General features: G+C 43.1%; 1 protein-coding gene across 1 annotated transcript in view; it reads left to right on the forward strand.

Moving 5' to 3' along the window:
- The window catches only part of ITGA9 (integrin subunit alpha 9), a 276,091-nt gene that overhangs the window by 144,948 nt on the left and 113,758 nt on the right, over positions 1-17,385 (forward strand). The window contains exon 16 of the mRNA XM_066627787.1: positions 11,609-11,758. Coding sequence (XP_066483884.1) covers positions 11,609-11,758 — 150 coding nt within the window. The remainder of the gene's footprint in view (positions 1-11,608; positions 11,759-17,385) is intronic.

The following is a 17,385-nucleotide window of genomic DNA, read 5'->3' on the forward strand; positions in this document are numbered from 1 at the left end:
AGCCATTGCAAATCTGCTAAAAAAGGGAAGGGAAAAGCATCTCTGGTTCAAATACTCACTGCAAATGCAAAACAGAATTTTGTAACGGCATGCGTTACAATTGCCGTGGGAACGGCATCCCAAATTGCAAGCAAATTTGCAAGCCGTATGATAGTTCAAAGGGATTATTTTTATTGCAAAGGAAATTGCCCTTAGAATTTTGTTGGGAATACTTTGGGGATTTTAGAAGTTGATAAATCAAAACTTTCATTGCTTTCTAGCTTCAGTAAAATGACCCTGCTAATTACCCATTTATGCAATTTTATGTATTTTGAGGAATGCAGTAAAGGCTACGTTTGGTCTGCAAATGTTTGCCTTGGGAGAATGTGATGCACCTCAAAATAATGGGCACGCCATGCTCTTCTTGCAGGCACCCTGAAGTGTGGTCAGTTATGCTATCATAACCTGTATTTATACCGTGGCCTGTAGCTGACAATTAAGAATAGAATTATTTGACGTCTCAGTCAGGACTGTTTTCTTCTGGGAATCATAAGTGAAGATTAGGCACAGGGATTGATACAGCCTCTTAATTATATTATGGCAGTCATCTGAAAGTAAAATTAAAATACTGAATGTGTCTTTTTTTTGTTCACTGAATTAATGAATTCCATAATGTATTGGGAAGCCAATACAGCCGAAGATGCTTAAGACATGTTGTTTTAGTCAAACATTTGTCCCAGTCTGTTCTAACCACTATTGGTCCTTTCCTACTTTAGTAATGCCACCTCCCTCTTCTTGCAATTAATTAAAATCAGGAAAATTAAGACAATTTAGGAAAAAAAGCAATTTGATCTATGTTTGTTATTTTGGGCGCAATCCTAACCCCTTATGTCAATGTTTTCCAGCACTGGCATAGTGGTGCCAATGGGACATGTGCTGCATCCTGCAGTTGGGTGGCACTCATGGAGGCCTCCTCAAAGTAAGGGAATGTTTGTTCCCTTACCTCAGAGCTGCATTGCCCTTATGTCAGTGCTGGGAAGTGCTGTGCGCTTAGGAACAGATTCTCTGTACAAGGGTACAATGCCCAGGTACATAACATATATCCTTTAAAAAAAAATTTGACAATATATTTAAACAATAACAAAATGTCTTAGAGAAATGTCTTAGAGTGTAGAGAAAGCTTAGGAAAAGACCCATAAAGATGCTTCTAAACTAATCTGCAATAAAAAATGATTGAACCAAATAGTCCCATGAGGATCTCTCTGGAAGCCACTTAAAGTAGTATATAATGCATTTTAAAGTGATATGATAACATTGGCTTGAATCCAAAGGTGACTTTTCTCTAACAGAAAGTCTCTTCTTCATAGAACGCTGTTTCTTAGCAGAAAAGCATTGTGTAAGAGAAGTGACAACAAATCCAGAGGAGTTCCTCTGCTTACGCAAACTCTTTTAAAAAGAGTTTTAGCAGTGCACTAGGGTCTATGTGGTACAGCCTATCTTCTTTATTCACCATGTGTCTCATACTGTATTGCAACTCCAGATACATGTTGACTCTGCGCTGCTAAATGTCTTCTGCTAGCAGTTGCACAAGAATTACAGAACAGCTCTATGTTACTTTCACCTTCCTTTGGATCCAAGTCTCTTATCAGTTTTTTTCCCCTAACATAGCCAATCTAGTATATTCAATTTCCCTCTTTTAAATTAGTGTAGCAGACAATGTGTTAGATTTGAACCGGAAACCCAGGACTCAAGTCCCAACTTAGACATGAAGCTTGCTGGTGACCATGGGATGTTACTCTCTGTAGGTTAATCACTGCCCAATCCTATGCAGAGTGGAGCAATTGAACACTCCCTTGATTGGAAAAGGAAAAGGGGGACAAAGAGGAATGTGGTGGCAATGAGAGCTGCTGAGCTACAGCAATGGAGAGGGGGAGGCTGTCACATCAAGGCAGTATTTGGTGTGTCACCTCAGGTGTCAGGAGGTCTAATGCTGGCCAGGAATGTAATAATTATGTAGATAAAAATAGACTACAGGTTATGTTAACAGAGCACATGCACGCATGCAAACACGATTCTGTTTTAAAGAAGGAAGTTTTATGAGGAAGGCGGCACTAACGTTTGCAGTAGCTCTTATGTTCAGTCTAACTTAAAAGTAAGTCTACCCAAGTTCCATCAAGATCAGGGGTGCCCAAACCCCGACCCGGGGGCCACTTGCGGCCCTTGGGGGCTCCCAATACATCCCGCGGGGAGGTCCCAGTCTCCAATGAGCCTCTGGCCCTCAGATGGAGACCTACTGGAGCCCGTGCTGGCCCGAAGCAACTGTTCTCACTGTGAGGACGACTGTTTGACTATCACCTGAGCTCTGGGATGAGGACTCCCTCCACTACTTGCTCTTTCACATCTGTGATCCAGCAGTGACAGCAAAGAAATGCTGGCCTTGCTTTGTGCAAAGTCTTTTATAGGCCTTGAGCTACTGCAAGACCTTCATTCATTCATATAAGTTCCATCTCAAATATATTCATTTACACTGGCACCCCCAAAGAAGCACACGAGACACAGGCTTGGAATGATTTAAACTTTATTAATAAACAAACCTGCACCAGGGAAAAATTTATCTAAAGTCCCCCAGTGTGCTGGCATCTAATAGCTTGGGGGAAATGGCGCTGGCCATCTACTTCCCCCTGACCCCAATAGGGCATCACATCCTGGCTCAAGGTGTCATTCAATCGAAGACTGAATTATCCTATCACGGCCAACCCCAAAGGGTCGAGGCAGCCGACTGGCACAGACGCACACTGGAAAACCTTGTGTAAGCCTTTGCTCGAACCAGCCAAGGGGCTCGCCAGCCTCATCAACCCAGACAAGTGATATCAGAACAGTTCTGGCGTACCCCTTGGCCTTGCTAACCTCAGCATGTATGCTGGCCCCCACTCCTGGCTACCTAGCCAGCAGGCCACCTGCCACACAGGAGGGTTAGCCTAGCGCTTAACCCCCACCGCCCCATGGAAAAAACTCAACAGGCTCCGCAGACCCTGCTGCAGGTGAAACAGAAAAATATTGGCCCCAGTCATAGATAGATGTACTCTGTGAGAACATGATCTCAGGGTGGAAGATGGTGGTTCCACCTTATCTGGACATAACCCACCTCAGGTATGCATTGATCTTGTGCCTGGAGATGTCACCTACAAGAGGGTTGACAGTCCCAAGCCAGACCCTTCTGGGGAGCATGTCTGACCAGATTATGACAATTCCCGGTAGCCAGCTGTGAGTCAGAGCAAGATCCCTACAGACCAGTAGCCTTAAAGACAACGAGGTCCTCTGGCACAGTCATTCTCGCCAAAGTGTATTAACAGTACCTGAGGGGGCGTTCTGGAATCCAGAAAGCTCACACAGCAAAGGGAGTAGCTGGCCCAAGAGCATACATCTCTTGACAGCCTACTACATCTCTGCCATGTTGCCCAAGTCGAGCTGGGTGCCAAATTCTGAGGCCGCTGCCCTATTCCTCGCCCAAAACACAATGGAATGTCCAATGATGAGGACGCAGGCGGGGAACGATCAGCAGTGACCTGAAAATACAGAAAGGAGTGTAAGTAACCTGAATCTGTAACCTAAGACCTGTAACAGTACAACCTTAAGTGTCCATCACATTGGGCAAAAGAACTAGGACCTATCACACCAGCCCCTGACCAGGCTGCAGCCATGGCCCCCACATGGGACACCCATCACACCGGGCACCCAAACACTCAGTGGTACCTATCACACCAGGTACCGTTCATCCACACAGTCCAGGCCAACACTAGACTACTGGCCTTGTACTTACCCTACATGGGACACCCATCACACTGGGCACCCAAATACTCAGTGGCACCTATCACATCAGGTACCATTCATCCACACAGGCCAGGCCAATATTAGCCTATTGACCTTGCACTTACCCATCATGGGACACCCATCACACTGGGCACCCAAACACTCACTTAGTGGCACCTATCACACCAAGTACCATTCATCCACAGGCCAGGCCAGCACATAGCCTATTGGCCTAGTACTTACTTAGGTAGACTTATAAGTGACCAACCTCCACTGGCCGATGCGTTGAATATCCACTGGTGAAAGACCAAATACTGCTGCAACAGATGCTGCCCCAACTCTGAATGAATGCAGCCCACCCATATAGGGTGCTGAATACCAACCAGCCACTGCAAGGCAAACACTGGTCAATGAAGGCCTACTTCACTTGCAAATGTAACCCCATACAGAGTGCTGAATGCCTGCCAGCCACTGCCAGGTAACCATGGGCCAATGAAGTTCTCTTTCACTCACAAAAACCTATTCCTATAAAGAGTGCTAAATGCCCGCCAGCTACTTCCTGGCAACCATTGACAACTAAAGGACATCACTTGTAAGTGTAGCTCCATATAGGGGAATGAAACTCTCTGGCTACCACCAGGCAAACATGGACCAATGAAGACCTATTTTACTTGCAAATTTTGTCCCATACAGTGTACTGAATGCCCCCAGCTACTGCCTAGCAAACATTGGCCAATAAATACCATTTTCACTTGCAAAGTTAGCCCCATATAGGGTGCTGAATGCTCGCCAGCTACTGCCAGGCAACTATATGCTAGTAAATGCCTACTTCACTCACAAATGTAATCCCATATAGGGATATATATACTTGCTGGCTATTGCCAGACAACTATGGACCAGTAAAGCCTACTTCACTTGCAAACATAGTCCTATATAGGGTGCTGAAAGCTTGCTGGCTACTGCCATGCAACCATGGACCAATAAAGGCCTTCTTCATTTACAAATGTAGACCCATATAGGGTGCCGAATGCCCATGAGCTACTGCCAGGCAACCATGAGCCACTAAAGGAACTACTTCCCTTGTAAATGTAGCCCCAGATAGGGTGCCGAATGTTCACCAGCTTCTGCCAGACAAACATGGGCAAATAAATGCACCTGCAATATACAGCCCCAGATAGGGTTCTAAATGCTCGCTGGCTACTGCCAGGCAACTATGGGCCAGTAAAGGCTTATTCTACTTGTTAATGTGGTCCCATATACTGTGCTGAATACTTGCTGTCTACTGCAATGAAAACATGGGTCAATAAAGTAATATTTAACCTACAAAGGAACTCCTATATAGGATGCCAAATGTTTGCCAGCTATTGCCAGGGAACTATGTGCCAAATATAGCCTCAGATAGGGTGCTGAACTGTCATCAGCTACTGCCCAGCAATTATGGGCCCATGAAGGCCTAATCTACTTGCTGGCATAGCCCATATAAGATGGGGATGAATTAACCACATAAATGCAATTTGAACATGAGTGACCAGAGCTAAGAGTGACCTAAACTTATGGGCAAATAGTGAAGGAATGGGAGCATTCTGATGCAAAATACAGAGAATGTGACCGATCAGTCCCCTATACATATATAATCTTGCTGCTCAGGAATGTATGTTTTGCCATAGTAAGGAGGACCAAATAAAGGAGACTATGAGACCTGATCCTCCGTGTAATGGTAATGTCAAGCAAGCATGGTGTGCAGTAATTAAGCTGCTATTAATATTATTATTATTAAATTAAAAAACACTGTAAATTAAATGGCATGTCCCCAATAATGTGTGTAAAGAATCTTCATTGATGATTAAGGAGTAACCTTCAGCACTTCTGATAAGGGTTCTAATCTAGGAGTTCAGTGACTGAGTTTAAAAAACATTTTAGAGTGCTGTATAAAGACATATGCAGCCTATGATAGCACTGACACTATTCTGGGCCCAAGGAGTGGCAAACAAACCACCCTCATATCAATGCCTTCCCAGGGACCACTTAGGTCCCAGTCCTATCCAACTCTCCAGCACCATTGCTGTTGCAATGCAGCCCTGAAGAAAGGGAACAAATGTTCCCCTATCTGGAGGAGGCCTCCATGACTGCATGCCCACTGCAGGATGCAGTGGGTGTCTTATTGGCATGGCTGCATCAGCGCTGGAAAACCAGACAGGACCTGGCCCTTATTTATTTATCAGATGCTATACCACCTTTACTTGAAAGAGCTCAGGGAAATGTACATAGTTCTCTCTCTCCCTTGTCCCCTACAGTAACACTGTGAATTAGGTTAAATGAAGGGATAATGACTTGCCAAAGTCACCCAGAAAGTATCGTGGCCAAGCAGGGGCTGAACCTGGATCTTCAAGATCCAGCCCATCCTCATAGCCAACCACCCCTCAGGCTCTCTGGCTCCAATATTCAAATATATCCTAATTTTTCTTCCCAGGCAGGGCTCTCCCCATAAATAAGAAGCAAGAAATAACATACAAAGAGGGTCTGAAAGGGGTTGTGCAACCCTCATGATCTGATTTTCCTGATTTTGATTTGCTTTACCTTGCAAAAGTTAAGAGGTGGCCTCACTCCAATGAGCAGTTCCAAGCAGGCCTGTTTATCCTCTTGCAGAGACAGGCAGCCTCCTTAACCCGTCCCCTTATTCCCTTGATATCTTATCATCTAACCAGGAAGCCTTTATTCACTGATCACTCCCTGGCCCCTGCAGTTAGACAAGCTGGGTGGGGAGAGGAAGCAAGTGGGGCAGCACAAGCAGCATATGCATGCCTCCCTCATACTGACATACACTAACATATAAGCTTTAAGAATCCACACATTTGTTCACTATGTAGAACAACCTAACAGTAAATACTAAATTCCCCCTTTTATACATATGCCAACTTTTGCAATTTAATATTACTCTATAATTGTATGCCAATAAATTCACATATGAAGGGTAAGCAGTGGGAGGTCAACTTGTGTCTCTGTAACTATGAATGCTTGTGCTGCAAAAAGAGGGAGGGAAGCAGGGCAGGCAGAAACAAGCACAATGAATGGGAAAGTTCCTAATAAGTCTACACAGCCTGTGATCAGGGCCCTCACCAAGCTGGAGGAGAAAAGAGCCAGAAGCTCAGCTTGAAATAAAAAGTCTCAGAGGGAGTGAGCTCACCCAGGACTAAAATGGCTGCCTGAGGAGAAAGCCAAGAGGCAACTGGCAAATGGCTGTCATGAAGAGCACAGAGAAAGGAGGAGTTTGTTAAGGGCAAAAGGCAGGAAGAGGCAAAGAAAACAATGCCAGCAATGAAAGAGAAGTGAAGGGGGCAGAAAAGTGCCAGAAAAAAGGGACACCGAAGCAGGAGGGCAGGGCTGGTGCAGAAGCTGGTTCACATTGCTGTGACCAGATTGTTAGCAAGAGCTAGTTTTGTAGCACCTGTTACTACACTTTATACCTGCCTAGACTAACTCTGATTTATTTCTGGGCACCATCAGAGGTGCTAGTGACTAACTTCAAACACTAAGGGCGCAATCCTCACCCACTTTCCAGCTCTGAGGTAAGGGAACAAACATTCCCTTGCTTTGAGGAGGCTTCCATAGCTGCCCCCCAACTGCAGGGTGCAGCACATGCCCCACTGGCACAGCTATGCCAGTGCTGGAAAGGCCTAAATTGTTCAAAGTCAGGCTATCCAAATCCAGCCATAGAATCCTGCTCACCCTACAGGCCCTCTGCAGTACAGTGGCAGGAATGAGGAAAGGCTCTTCTCATCCAAGTCCATATTCATTCAAATAAAATCAATGATCCAGCTGCTCATCCTGGCACCTGTGAATCTCCCTGCTCCACGTTACCTCTTTCTCTGAAGCTGGAGTGTCAGCTTGGAAGAGTTGTGACAGGGAGCTTGCCTCACTACTTGCTCTTTCACATCTGTGATCCAGCAGTGACAGCAAAGAAAAGGCTGGCCTTGCTTTGTGCAAGATCTTTTATAGGCTTTGAGCTACTGCAAGACCTTCATTCATTCATATAAGTTCCATCTCAAATATATTCATTTATTTAAATGTATTCAAATTATTCATCTCAAATATATTCATTTATGTAAATGTATTCAAATTATTCATCTCAAATATATTCATTTATGTAAATGTATTCAAATTTTAAATGTAAATTAATTCTTCCCCCCCCCAGCCCCCAACGCAGTGTCAGAGAGATGATGTGGCCCTCCTGCTAAAATGTTTGGACACCCCTGATCAAGATGAATGAGCACACAAAAAACCCTTTCTTTTTTGAATTGTGCTATTGTAGCAGTCAAGAGGCAACAGTTGCATCTTGCAATTGCAATCTTGCAATTGCAGTTGGTTCTTTTCAGGAAAATGGTAAAACATGACATGTGGAGAAGCTCTTGGGTTTTAATGACAATTTATGGAGTATATCATCAACTTTGGATCAAAGAACCTGGGAGTCAGCAGTTCAGCGGAAATAAACCACCTAAAAGAGATTGGTCCCAGGATTGGTTATATTCCCCTTTGGAACTAAGTGCTATTTTAATTACATTAGCTAATGAGAGAACCGCCTGCATATTGTGTTATTGAATCTGCACACTCTCTGGAAAGTTGTTTTTGTCTGTTATCCGCAAAAAGATCAATTGAAAGAGTAGAACATGTGGCAGAGTGAATGAGTGGGTAGGATTTGTACTTAAAAGCTTTAATTAAAGACAAGTGGCTCTATTTCTCTCCAGGGCCCTCCTTGGAGGGGAATGTCCACACATGTGATTAATCTGACTTCTGTTTGCCACAGTTTTCATCAAAGCCAAAGTTAAGCAGAAAGACACTCTATGCAAAAGCACATTCTAAAAGTTGCTGGAATTCCTAGGGATTTTTCCACTGATTTAAAAGGGTGAGGGCCTGGATGATGGATCTGTTGGCTTTTTGGAAGTCATTAAGAAACTCTGGAGAAGTACAGTGTATTCTTCAGTAGATTGGTTGATGACTGATTTTTTGTTTGCTTGTTTCCTATATAGTAGCAAGACTGTTTTAAGCAGTCTTTCATAATCCATGGCACTGTTTTTCAAACTTCTAACTACTGACCCACAGTTTTTTTCAGAGTTAAAATAATAGAACTGCTCAGAGGTGTATCTGGGGCAGTGGCACCTGGGGCAGTGATATCACAGCATTGCATGATGTCACATGACACTTTGACATCACTTCCCTCTCTCCTTTACAGCAGCTTCTTGGCTGACTTTCATCTTCTGTTGAGCCATGGCAGACCTCTAAGCACAGCACCTGGAGGTCTGCTGCAGCTGGGCAGAAGATGAAACTCAGCTGGGAAGCTGCTGTAGTTGTGTCCCCCTTCTAGTAGTGCCCAAGTCAGGTGTTGCCACTTGCCACACCCTAGATTTGCTTCTGGGGCTGATTCTCTCTTCTACTTTAAAATATTTACCATCAGCGTGTAAGAAACGAGACACTGCTACAGAGTCTGTGTCATGTGTGGCTGCTTGAGATACTGTCCTGATGGTGCTATAACTGAGAGGAGGCAAGGCCCAGAGAAATACTGGTCTAGAGTAGACACACATGTAGAGTCAGCATGCATCCTCCCTGGTGTGATCCATTGCTCTGGTCTTGTCTTCTTTCAATCCGCCTCTTTGGGAGATGGCGTAACCCTGTCACCTCTCTGCATCAAGGATTGGAATGACCTACGTGCACCCACTGAAGAAACATGGCAGGATTACCAGCCCCCAGTGATGGCTGAGTTGAAGAGGAGAAAACAAGAGCAATTGATCAGGCAGAGATGTAGCTATTTCTCAGAGTAAGTTCTTTGAGGTCAGGAGTGCATTTACTTAATAAGGGCCCAATCCTATGCAGGGAGCGCTGGCTCACCGCTAGTGCTAGCCCAGCGCTAGGGTGGGGAGAGGGTGGGGAGGAGGCATGCCAGGGGGAGGGAGTAGGGCGGGAGGAAGGCGGGACCTGGCTGGGTGCCTGACACAGAGGCTCTTCATTCTATGCTGATCTTCGGGTCCCCATAGAATTGAGTAACCCCATTGTGGGTCAACTCGGTTTACCTGGGGGAAGGGGATGAAAGCCTCCTTCTCCCAAGGAGGAGGTGGTGCTGCCTGAAGCACGCTGAATGCAGTGGCAGCCATTTTCGGCAATGCTGCAGCTTCATGCGCCGGGCAGCTCAGGGTTGGGCTGTAAGTTATTCCGTATGGCACAATGGTAAACCCCAGCTTACAGTTTGGAATTGTATTGTAAATCTATTGTAAACAATTAGCCATTATTATCTTGTATAAGCAGCGTATACTTGTGTGGCGGGTGTGACTTCAAGTCCATCCAAATAAACATCTTTATTTATTTTACTAATATGTCATTCTGATTTTTCAGTCAGTGGCAGACAATAAAGAGAACTGGAATTTGGCTGATACAAAGGGCAGGCTTAATTGCTTGTTAATTGCATGTTATTCTTTGTTCCCCTAGCAAATGCTAGTATAATGCATTAACTGCAGGCAAGGCACATAACAGGTTGCCTAGTAGCTGCCAGCTATTCTTCCAAATGTCATCTTTCATTTAATAAGCTCTTGGCATGCTGATCCACTTCTTACACTTTTGGAATGCTTTATTTAGGCCTGGTACTCTCAGACCCTGTCACACTGAGCCCCTGTTTTTTACAGAAGAAAGAAAATGGGATTTATTCAAAAGTCTGTGACGGCCAAACTAGACAGAAATGGGATTGGATCTCTCTGTGTCGCTCTCCCTCAGTGAAAAAACAAAAGAGAGGTTTCCATTTAGATTGAGGCAAAATGATGGAGGGAAAGGGGCTGTTTCCCTCACACTCTTTCCTCAACTGAAACGCGCTCTCCACAACTGCTGCTAGCCACTGAGAGGGGGAAGACTGGTAGTCAACAGCTGAGAATTATATGCAATGCAAGAAAAGCCTTCTATAAGGATATAAGAAGAGCCCTGCTGGGTCAGACCAAAGGTCTAGCATCAGCATCCAGCACACAGTGACTAATCAGGTGCCCTGAGAAGCCCACAGGAGACAGGAAGGCAGAATTAGAGGCATTCTTCCACATACTTGGCAACCTTCAGTCTTGAAAGACTATGGTATAAGCCTACAGCACCTGGTATTCCCAGGCAGTCTCCCATCCAAGTACTAACCAGGCCTGACCCTGCTTAGCTTCTGAGATGTGTCCTTAAGAAATTATTTGCTTACGTTCAAGGACTTCAGAAAGTAAAGTGTGTATAGCATTGCCCTATACTCTGGAGTCTGTGTCATTTATACTTGCTAACTGGGCTGAGAGGCACTTTCTAAAGTGATGACTCTCTTGTATGTAGCAGAGGGAGAACAACTATCCCTATGCATTCCCCCATAGCATCCCTACCAGTGGCTATTGCTGGTCTTTCTCTTGTGTTTCCTTCTTGGTTGTGAGACCCTTTGGGCCAGAGAGTCATTTGTTATGTTTCTATTCTTTGCTTTATAAACTACTTTGTGAACTCCTGGTTGAAAAGCAGTTTTAGTTTAATTGCTGTTCTGCTTTGCTATTTTATTTATGTGAACTGTCATCGTTTTAGTGCTTTGTCAGTAGTTTGATAGTTGTTCGTTTTGAATTGGTTTACTGTACTGTTAAATTGTGAGCTGACATGAGCAGTCTTATGTGGGCTGGAAAGATGGGATAGATATGTATATAATTACACATCGAGAGTGGGGGGAGAGGAAGGGAAGAAGGGCTTTAGACATGTCTCTGCTGCTTGGACCTTCTAAAGAGAGCTCAGCCCACACTTTGATTTATTCATTTATTTTTTCTCTCATTTAATATTCTAGAGAAGAGTTAAAGATGTGATATCGCCAATTGTATTTGAAGCTACGTATAGCCTTGGGGAACATATAATAGCAAAGGAAGAAAAAGAATTTCCTGCACTGAAGCCTGTACTCCGATGGAAAAAGGGAGAGAAGATGGCTCAGAGAAACCAGGTTGGATACTGACTGATCTTCATGTAAACAACATGAATTTTTGAAGGGGGAGTGGAGTGGTTTCCTACTATGAACTATAACCCAAGTTTTATCATGCTAGGTGAGGTCAGATTTAGAAAGTTTGCAGGCCTGCATTGTTGGGTAATATATAGTCCAAAGGCTTATGTACTGCTTTGTCTTCTGTCCCAAACTGGAAAACCTGCCCCGACATGTTGAAAAAGTGTGTCTATTCTATTACTAGGTATTTGAGTTGTGGACAAGTGTCCTGGTCAAATGCACCCTGTTATTGGCATCCCTGGACACTCATGTCTGGTTATTTGTTGTTGTTTTTGGCATCCTGATCATTTGCATCCAACTATAATTGGGCAACAAACAATCTATAACTGGGGAACAAACTCCTTGTTATATATCCTAAGCTTCTTATCCTAACCCTAATCCTACCTTTGAATTTTAAAAATAAAAAGTACATCTAATATAAATATTTATGTATATTGGGACATAAATGTCGAGGACACAAAAAGAACAGATGCAGATGTCCAATACCGGGATGCATTTGACCTGGACACAGTTGTCCCGGACACAAAGGTTCTGTCACTGTTCCTCATGGTTGCATAAAATATCAGAAATGCTTTTAAAGTTTCAAAAACTATAGGTATTTCCAATGATACGTAGAGAGGTAACGTATTCACCTGTTTTCTCTATATGGTCTTTTTTTTACTGTTGCAAGGACATGCCTTGTGTGTGTGTTGATAAAAGATATACTGGAGAACCAGAACACATTTTTAAAAATAAAACCCAACAATTATCTTCTCAGCACATAATTAATCATTAAGTGCATCAGGGCTTTTTTCCTCCAAGGCTTGATTTCTCCATAGTGTGGCATTTATTATATTAATGAAAATTCAGTGCATATGACATTGATTTGCCAGTGAGTTGTGACCTTCTGGCTCAGTTGAGATGACCCAATAAACCACAGTTTGTTGGATTGCAAACAGCCTGTGTGCTCTTTCCACCCTCCCACTGCTGTTCTCATGAACGCTGATGAATTCAAATTTTCCTAGTTTGATAAGAGGCAGTTTTCTTCAATATCCAAACTGTGGTTTAAGCAGTCCCTACAAACCAGGGTTTAAACCACAGTTTGCCAGTTTGGATGGCACAAGAAGCTGTGATTTAATAAACCAAGAAACTTTGAATTCAGCTGGGCACACAAAGGAAGCAGGGAAGAGGCAGCATATAGGCATACAACTTGTTTACAAGCTTGTTCTCAGACTGTCTGAATTGGGCCAATGTCATCTATATGACTATTTTTTTTAACTAGGTATTAGTCCTGGATGTATTATTGAGACCCAATCTTTATTATTTAAGCATTCATTAATGTGGTTCTTTTACCACAGTAAAAGTGGTGCTGTTTCTTTTATGGTAGTCCTTGCAGCATGGCACATGTAGGCAGGAGGTCTGGTCTAGAGGGCTGAGCCTCCGTTTGTCTGAAGATAATATCCGAAGGTTGCCTGTTCGAGGCCACCGGCACCGTGCGACCTTGAAGCAGCTGACAAGCTGAGCCGAGTTATTCCATCTGCTCTGAGCGTGGGAGGATGGAGGCCAGGATGGAGACCAGATCAGAACGAAACATCTGAATTGTTGTAGCTCTTGAAAGATAGAGCCTTCTTTGAATTGTAAAAATCCCTACGGGGATTTAAATTAGCCTGCCTATGTAAACCGCCTTGAATAAAGTCTGAGGAGAAATCTAAGGACCTAGAAAGGCGGTATATAAATACCTGTATTATTATTATTATTTATATTAATTATTTTTAATTATTATTATTAATTATTATTAATAATAATTAATTATTATTAATTATTATTAATTATTAATAATTAATTAATTATGTAGGGGCTCTCTTCCAAGTGAAAGGTCACAGGTTCCATAAATATGGTCTATTGTCTCAACATTGCTCTCAGTTTTCTGCTAGTACCATTCCTGCCCCAGCTGGTGAAAGTGCTTCAGGAAGAAGATTCACAGACTCACTTCTAAGCAGCCATTTGGGACATTGCTGTGGAACACATGGATGTCAAAGAACAGAACCCTTCCAAAATTTACTTTTCCAATATATTTTCAAATAATCTGTCAGTCATTGGGTTTTTAAACTCACCCCTGACTCCACTGTTAGTGAAGTACACTGTTTCACTAATCTCAGGCAGATCACTGAAACTAACTGTGCTGTACATGTTGCTGAGTGTTCACTTACTATACGTACAGAAGTGTAGTCTATCATCTGTACTTCAAAAACCATGCACTTAAAAATAGCTGCTTCTAATTGGCCTGAGCAAATGGCTCTTAACTAGATCATGCCCTTGCAACAGGTCACTGGTGTAAGCATTAGCTAGGGAATCTGGCCTCTGTTGCCAGGCAGATTTTTTCATTGATGTGTCTTCGATATTGTATGCTGAAGTAAAATGAATTCATCTTGGGGGATTTTATACTTGGCAAGCTGTTTGTAGTCCTCTTCAGATGTTTCATATCTGTGTATAAGAACATGTGGAGGGCCCTGAGGATTGCGTCATCGTAGCCCTGCTCCCCTCAGGCTCAGTATTCGCCTATAACCACAAACACTGAATGTAAGGAGAGTGGATTTGGAATGTCAGAGGAGAGCTTGTGCCCATTCATATTCATGAAACCTGTGGATTGGGATACAGTTAGTTCCTTCACAAACCCAGTACCAGCCCATCCATGAATAAGGTTGTGTTAGGTGGCAGACTTGTGAGAAATGGAGGCTGTCTCTTTCCTCACTTGTGTTCTCATTTCTCTTTGTTAGCACTCCTTTTCCTGTACTAACAATATTTGAAAAAGACAGGAGAAATGTAGCAAAAGACGAAGTGGAGCAGAGGCACATGATAGCCCTAGAATGTCTCCCAGGAAACAGTCTAACCCACCACTCTTCTTTCCTGTCCTCCACATTTTTTATTTGCTTAATTCTTCTCTTCCTTTTTAAATACGGCATGCTGAGGAGGAGAATTAAATGGGTCCTCGCATGCTGCCACCACGTCAGACAGTGGGAGGCAGGAGCTGAGACCCAGGGCAAGTTTATTTGAGTATTTGTCACGTAATGTAAGTGCCCAAGTATCTTGCACTACAGAAGAGTGTCCTGCATAGATGAGGTGGAAACTGTGGACTGGTCTGCATCCTAGTTGATCTCTTCTGTATAAAGTGTCAAGCACCAATTATCACATGACTTTTTCTTATCTTGTGTAGCGTTTCCTCACCAATACAACATATCTGGTCTGAGAGCAGTGAGGAAACTCTCCACACAATAGAGAAAAGCCTTGTGTAACCAGAGGTTGCCGCACAGGGTGGAAACTTTTTGTGAGGCAGCAGGCGGGAAGCAGATAGTATAATGTGTAGAATAGCCCTGATATAATTGAGAATGGTGATATAGGAATGGCAGCAAAACAAATGCCGGTTTCACAGGCACAGTGTGTTTAACCAGCTAATTATCTTTCTAACCATGTGTAGGATTAAATGCTGAAAATGTTCTATCTTAGTTAGAACATAAAACAGAAGTCTGCCCTACTCCTAGTGTGTCTAAGATAGGAATCTTTTCTTTATTACAGGAAACTGTGCTCCCCTATTCCTTCCTTCTTGTTCAATTAAAAATAATTTTTTCCTCCTTTCATTGGGTGGAATCCCTAATGCATTCAGTCCCACCCACATAAATTTGCCTGGCTTCACATGCTGGAATTCTGTGGTCAGAGTGAACCCAAAGCTGGCAGTGAATGGACTTTTTCCATGCCAGGAAATCTAAAAATGATTCCACCCAGAGTTATAATACAATTGGATTCAACAGAGCTTTGAATTATTTGCCTGTCCTTTAATGAACCAGTACATCAGGAGGAAGGGAGGAAAGGGAGGATTGATAAGTCTGGAATGAATTTAGATCTGAATTTAAACAGCATGTTTAGATATACAGAATTTGTAACTTTGGGCTGTGTCTGAAGTCTTAAATAAGAAAAGTGGTCATGACTAATTCATGACTGATTTCTAAGGGGTTTAGTTACAACTTCCTTCATCATAACTAATTAAACTTAGTTGAGTCCGTAGTTCACTTGTTTGTTTAAAATATGTATATCTGCTTTTCCCCTCTTCATCAGGAGGTGCCCAAGTTGGCTGACAACATAATTTAAAAACGATAATGCAATAACAGTTATTATGATTAAGATTTTCTGTTTATATGCTGCTCTATCCCATGGTCTCTGAGTGGCTTACAGTATTTTTTTTTCTTAATGTTAGCTGTCCTGTCTCCAAAGGGCTCACAGCCTTACAGAATAAAAATAGTTTGGGAAGTTAAGAGGCCAAATGAACTAAAAAAAATGACATTATAAAATAATAAATTAAAAAAAGAAAGAAAAGAGCTCAGAGTCTAGATGGAGTCTCTAATTAGACAGCTGCCCTGGTGGTCACTGATTAATGCCCCAATTGATCAGTTGCTGTGCCCAAATTGCACTGACACCAGCACAATGACCACCGTATCCTACGCCCATCCAGCATGGGGGGCGGGTGGGGGAGAAACACCAGAGGCCAGGCAACTCTGCATTGGCACAGGCCCTTCCAGCAATGCCAACAGTGTCCATGGGAACTCTGACACAGCCCATCAGACACTGAGTGGTGTCATCACGCTGATGTGTCATTGGTGCAGCATCAGTGCAGTGTCCAAGGAGCCGATCACTGCATCCACCCAGTTCCAATGCCAACAACCAGAGAAGTGCTGCCAGGGGAAATGAAGTGGGGGGCAGGTCATACATGGGGATCAATGATTGACCACCACTGGGTAACTTTCCCCTGCCAGCCCCTAGGAATGAGCAACCCAGCAACTTATTTCCAACCAGTCACTTTCATGGCAGCAGGGAATATTGGGACTCTAATAGCGTTTTCCCTTTCAACTATGCAATATTGGCCCCAATCCACATGAAACTGAATGTTTTTCTGTTAGCCAGCAGAATTTCACAGCTGTTCTTAGCCACTTCTTGAATGACCATGTCTGCTTTCTTTAATAGCAGGATTCTTTTTTACATTTATAGTTCCTGAAGAATTCATTCCCATTTTCTTCACCTGTTTCAGCTCTCAATGGAAATATTCTGCCAATTATTTTGTCCTCTTGTAGCCAGTGCCTGTAATTAAATCCTGGAGAGTGTTCAGGAATGTTAACTACTTGTCATCAGTGAGATGAAATCAGGTGCTTACATTTGGATTTGTGGGATATATTTGGTTAGACATGCTCTATACACAGCCAAAGGTTTGAGGGTGTGCCGTCCTTTACAATTTCTACATGCAAGAAAATGATTCTTTATCAAGCAAACCTAAAGAATTACATGTGTAATCCCTTATATTCAATTAGTCCATAGGAATGTTTTTCATTTAGGAATTCCTTTATGAACCTCATTTTTTTCTTTTATGAAACTCAACTTCCTCTTTAAGCCCTTTTCCAGACCATATGCTAAGGTTGATTCAAATTACCCCTCCCCCCTTTGTAACCAGTGGATTTTGTTATATTACAGGAGACACGTATCTGTATGGTAGCTTCACCATATCTGGGACAATTTCTCCAAAATAGACTAAATCAAGAGTGAGACAT

Source organism: Tiliqua scincoides, chromosome 5, assembly GCF_035046505.1.
Source record: "Tiliqua scincoides isolate rTilSci1 chromosome 5, rTilSci1.hap2, whole genome shotgun sequence".
NCBI classification, from domain to species: Eukaryota; Metazoa; Chordata; class Lepidosauria; order Squamata; family Scincidae; genus Tiliqua; species Tiliqua scincoides.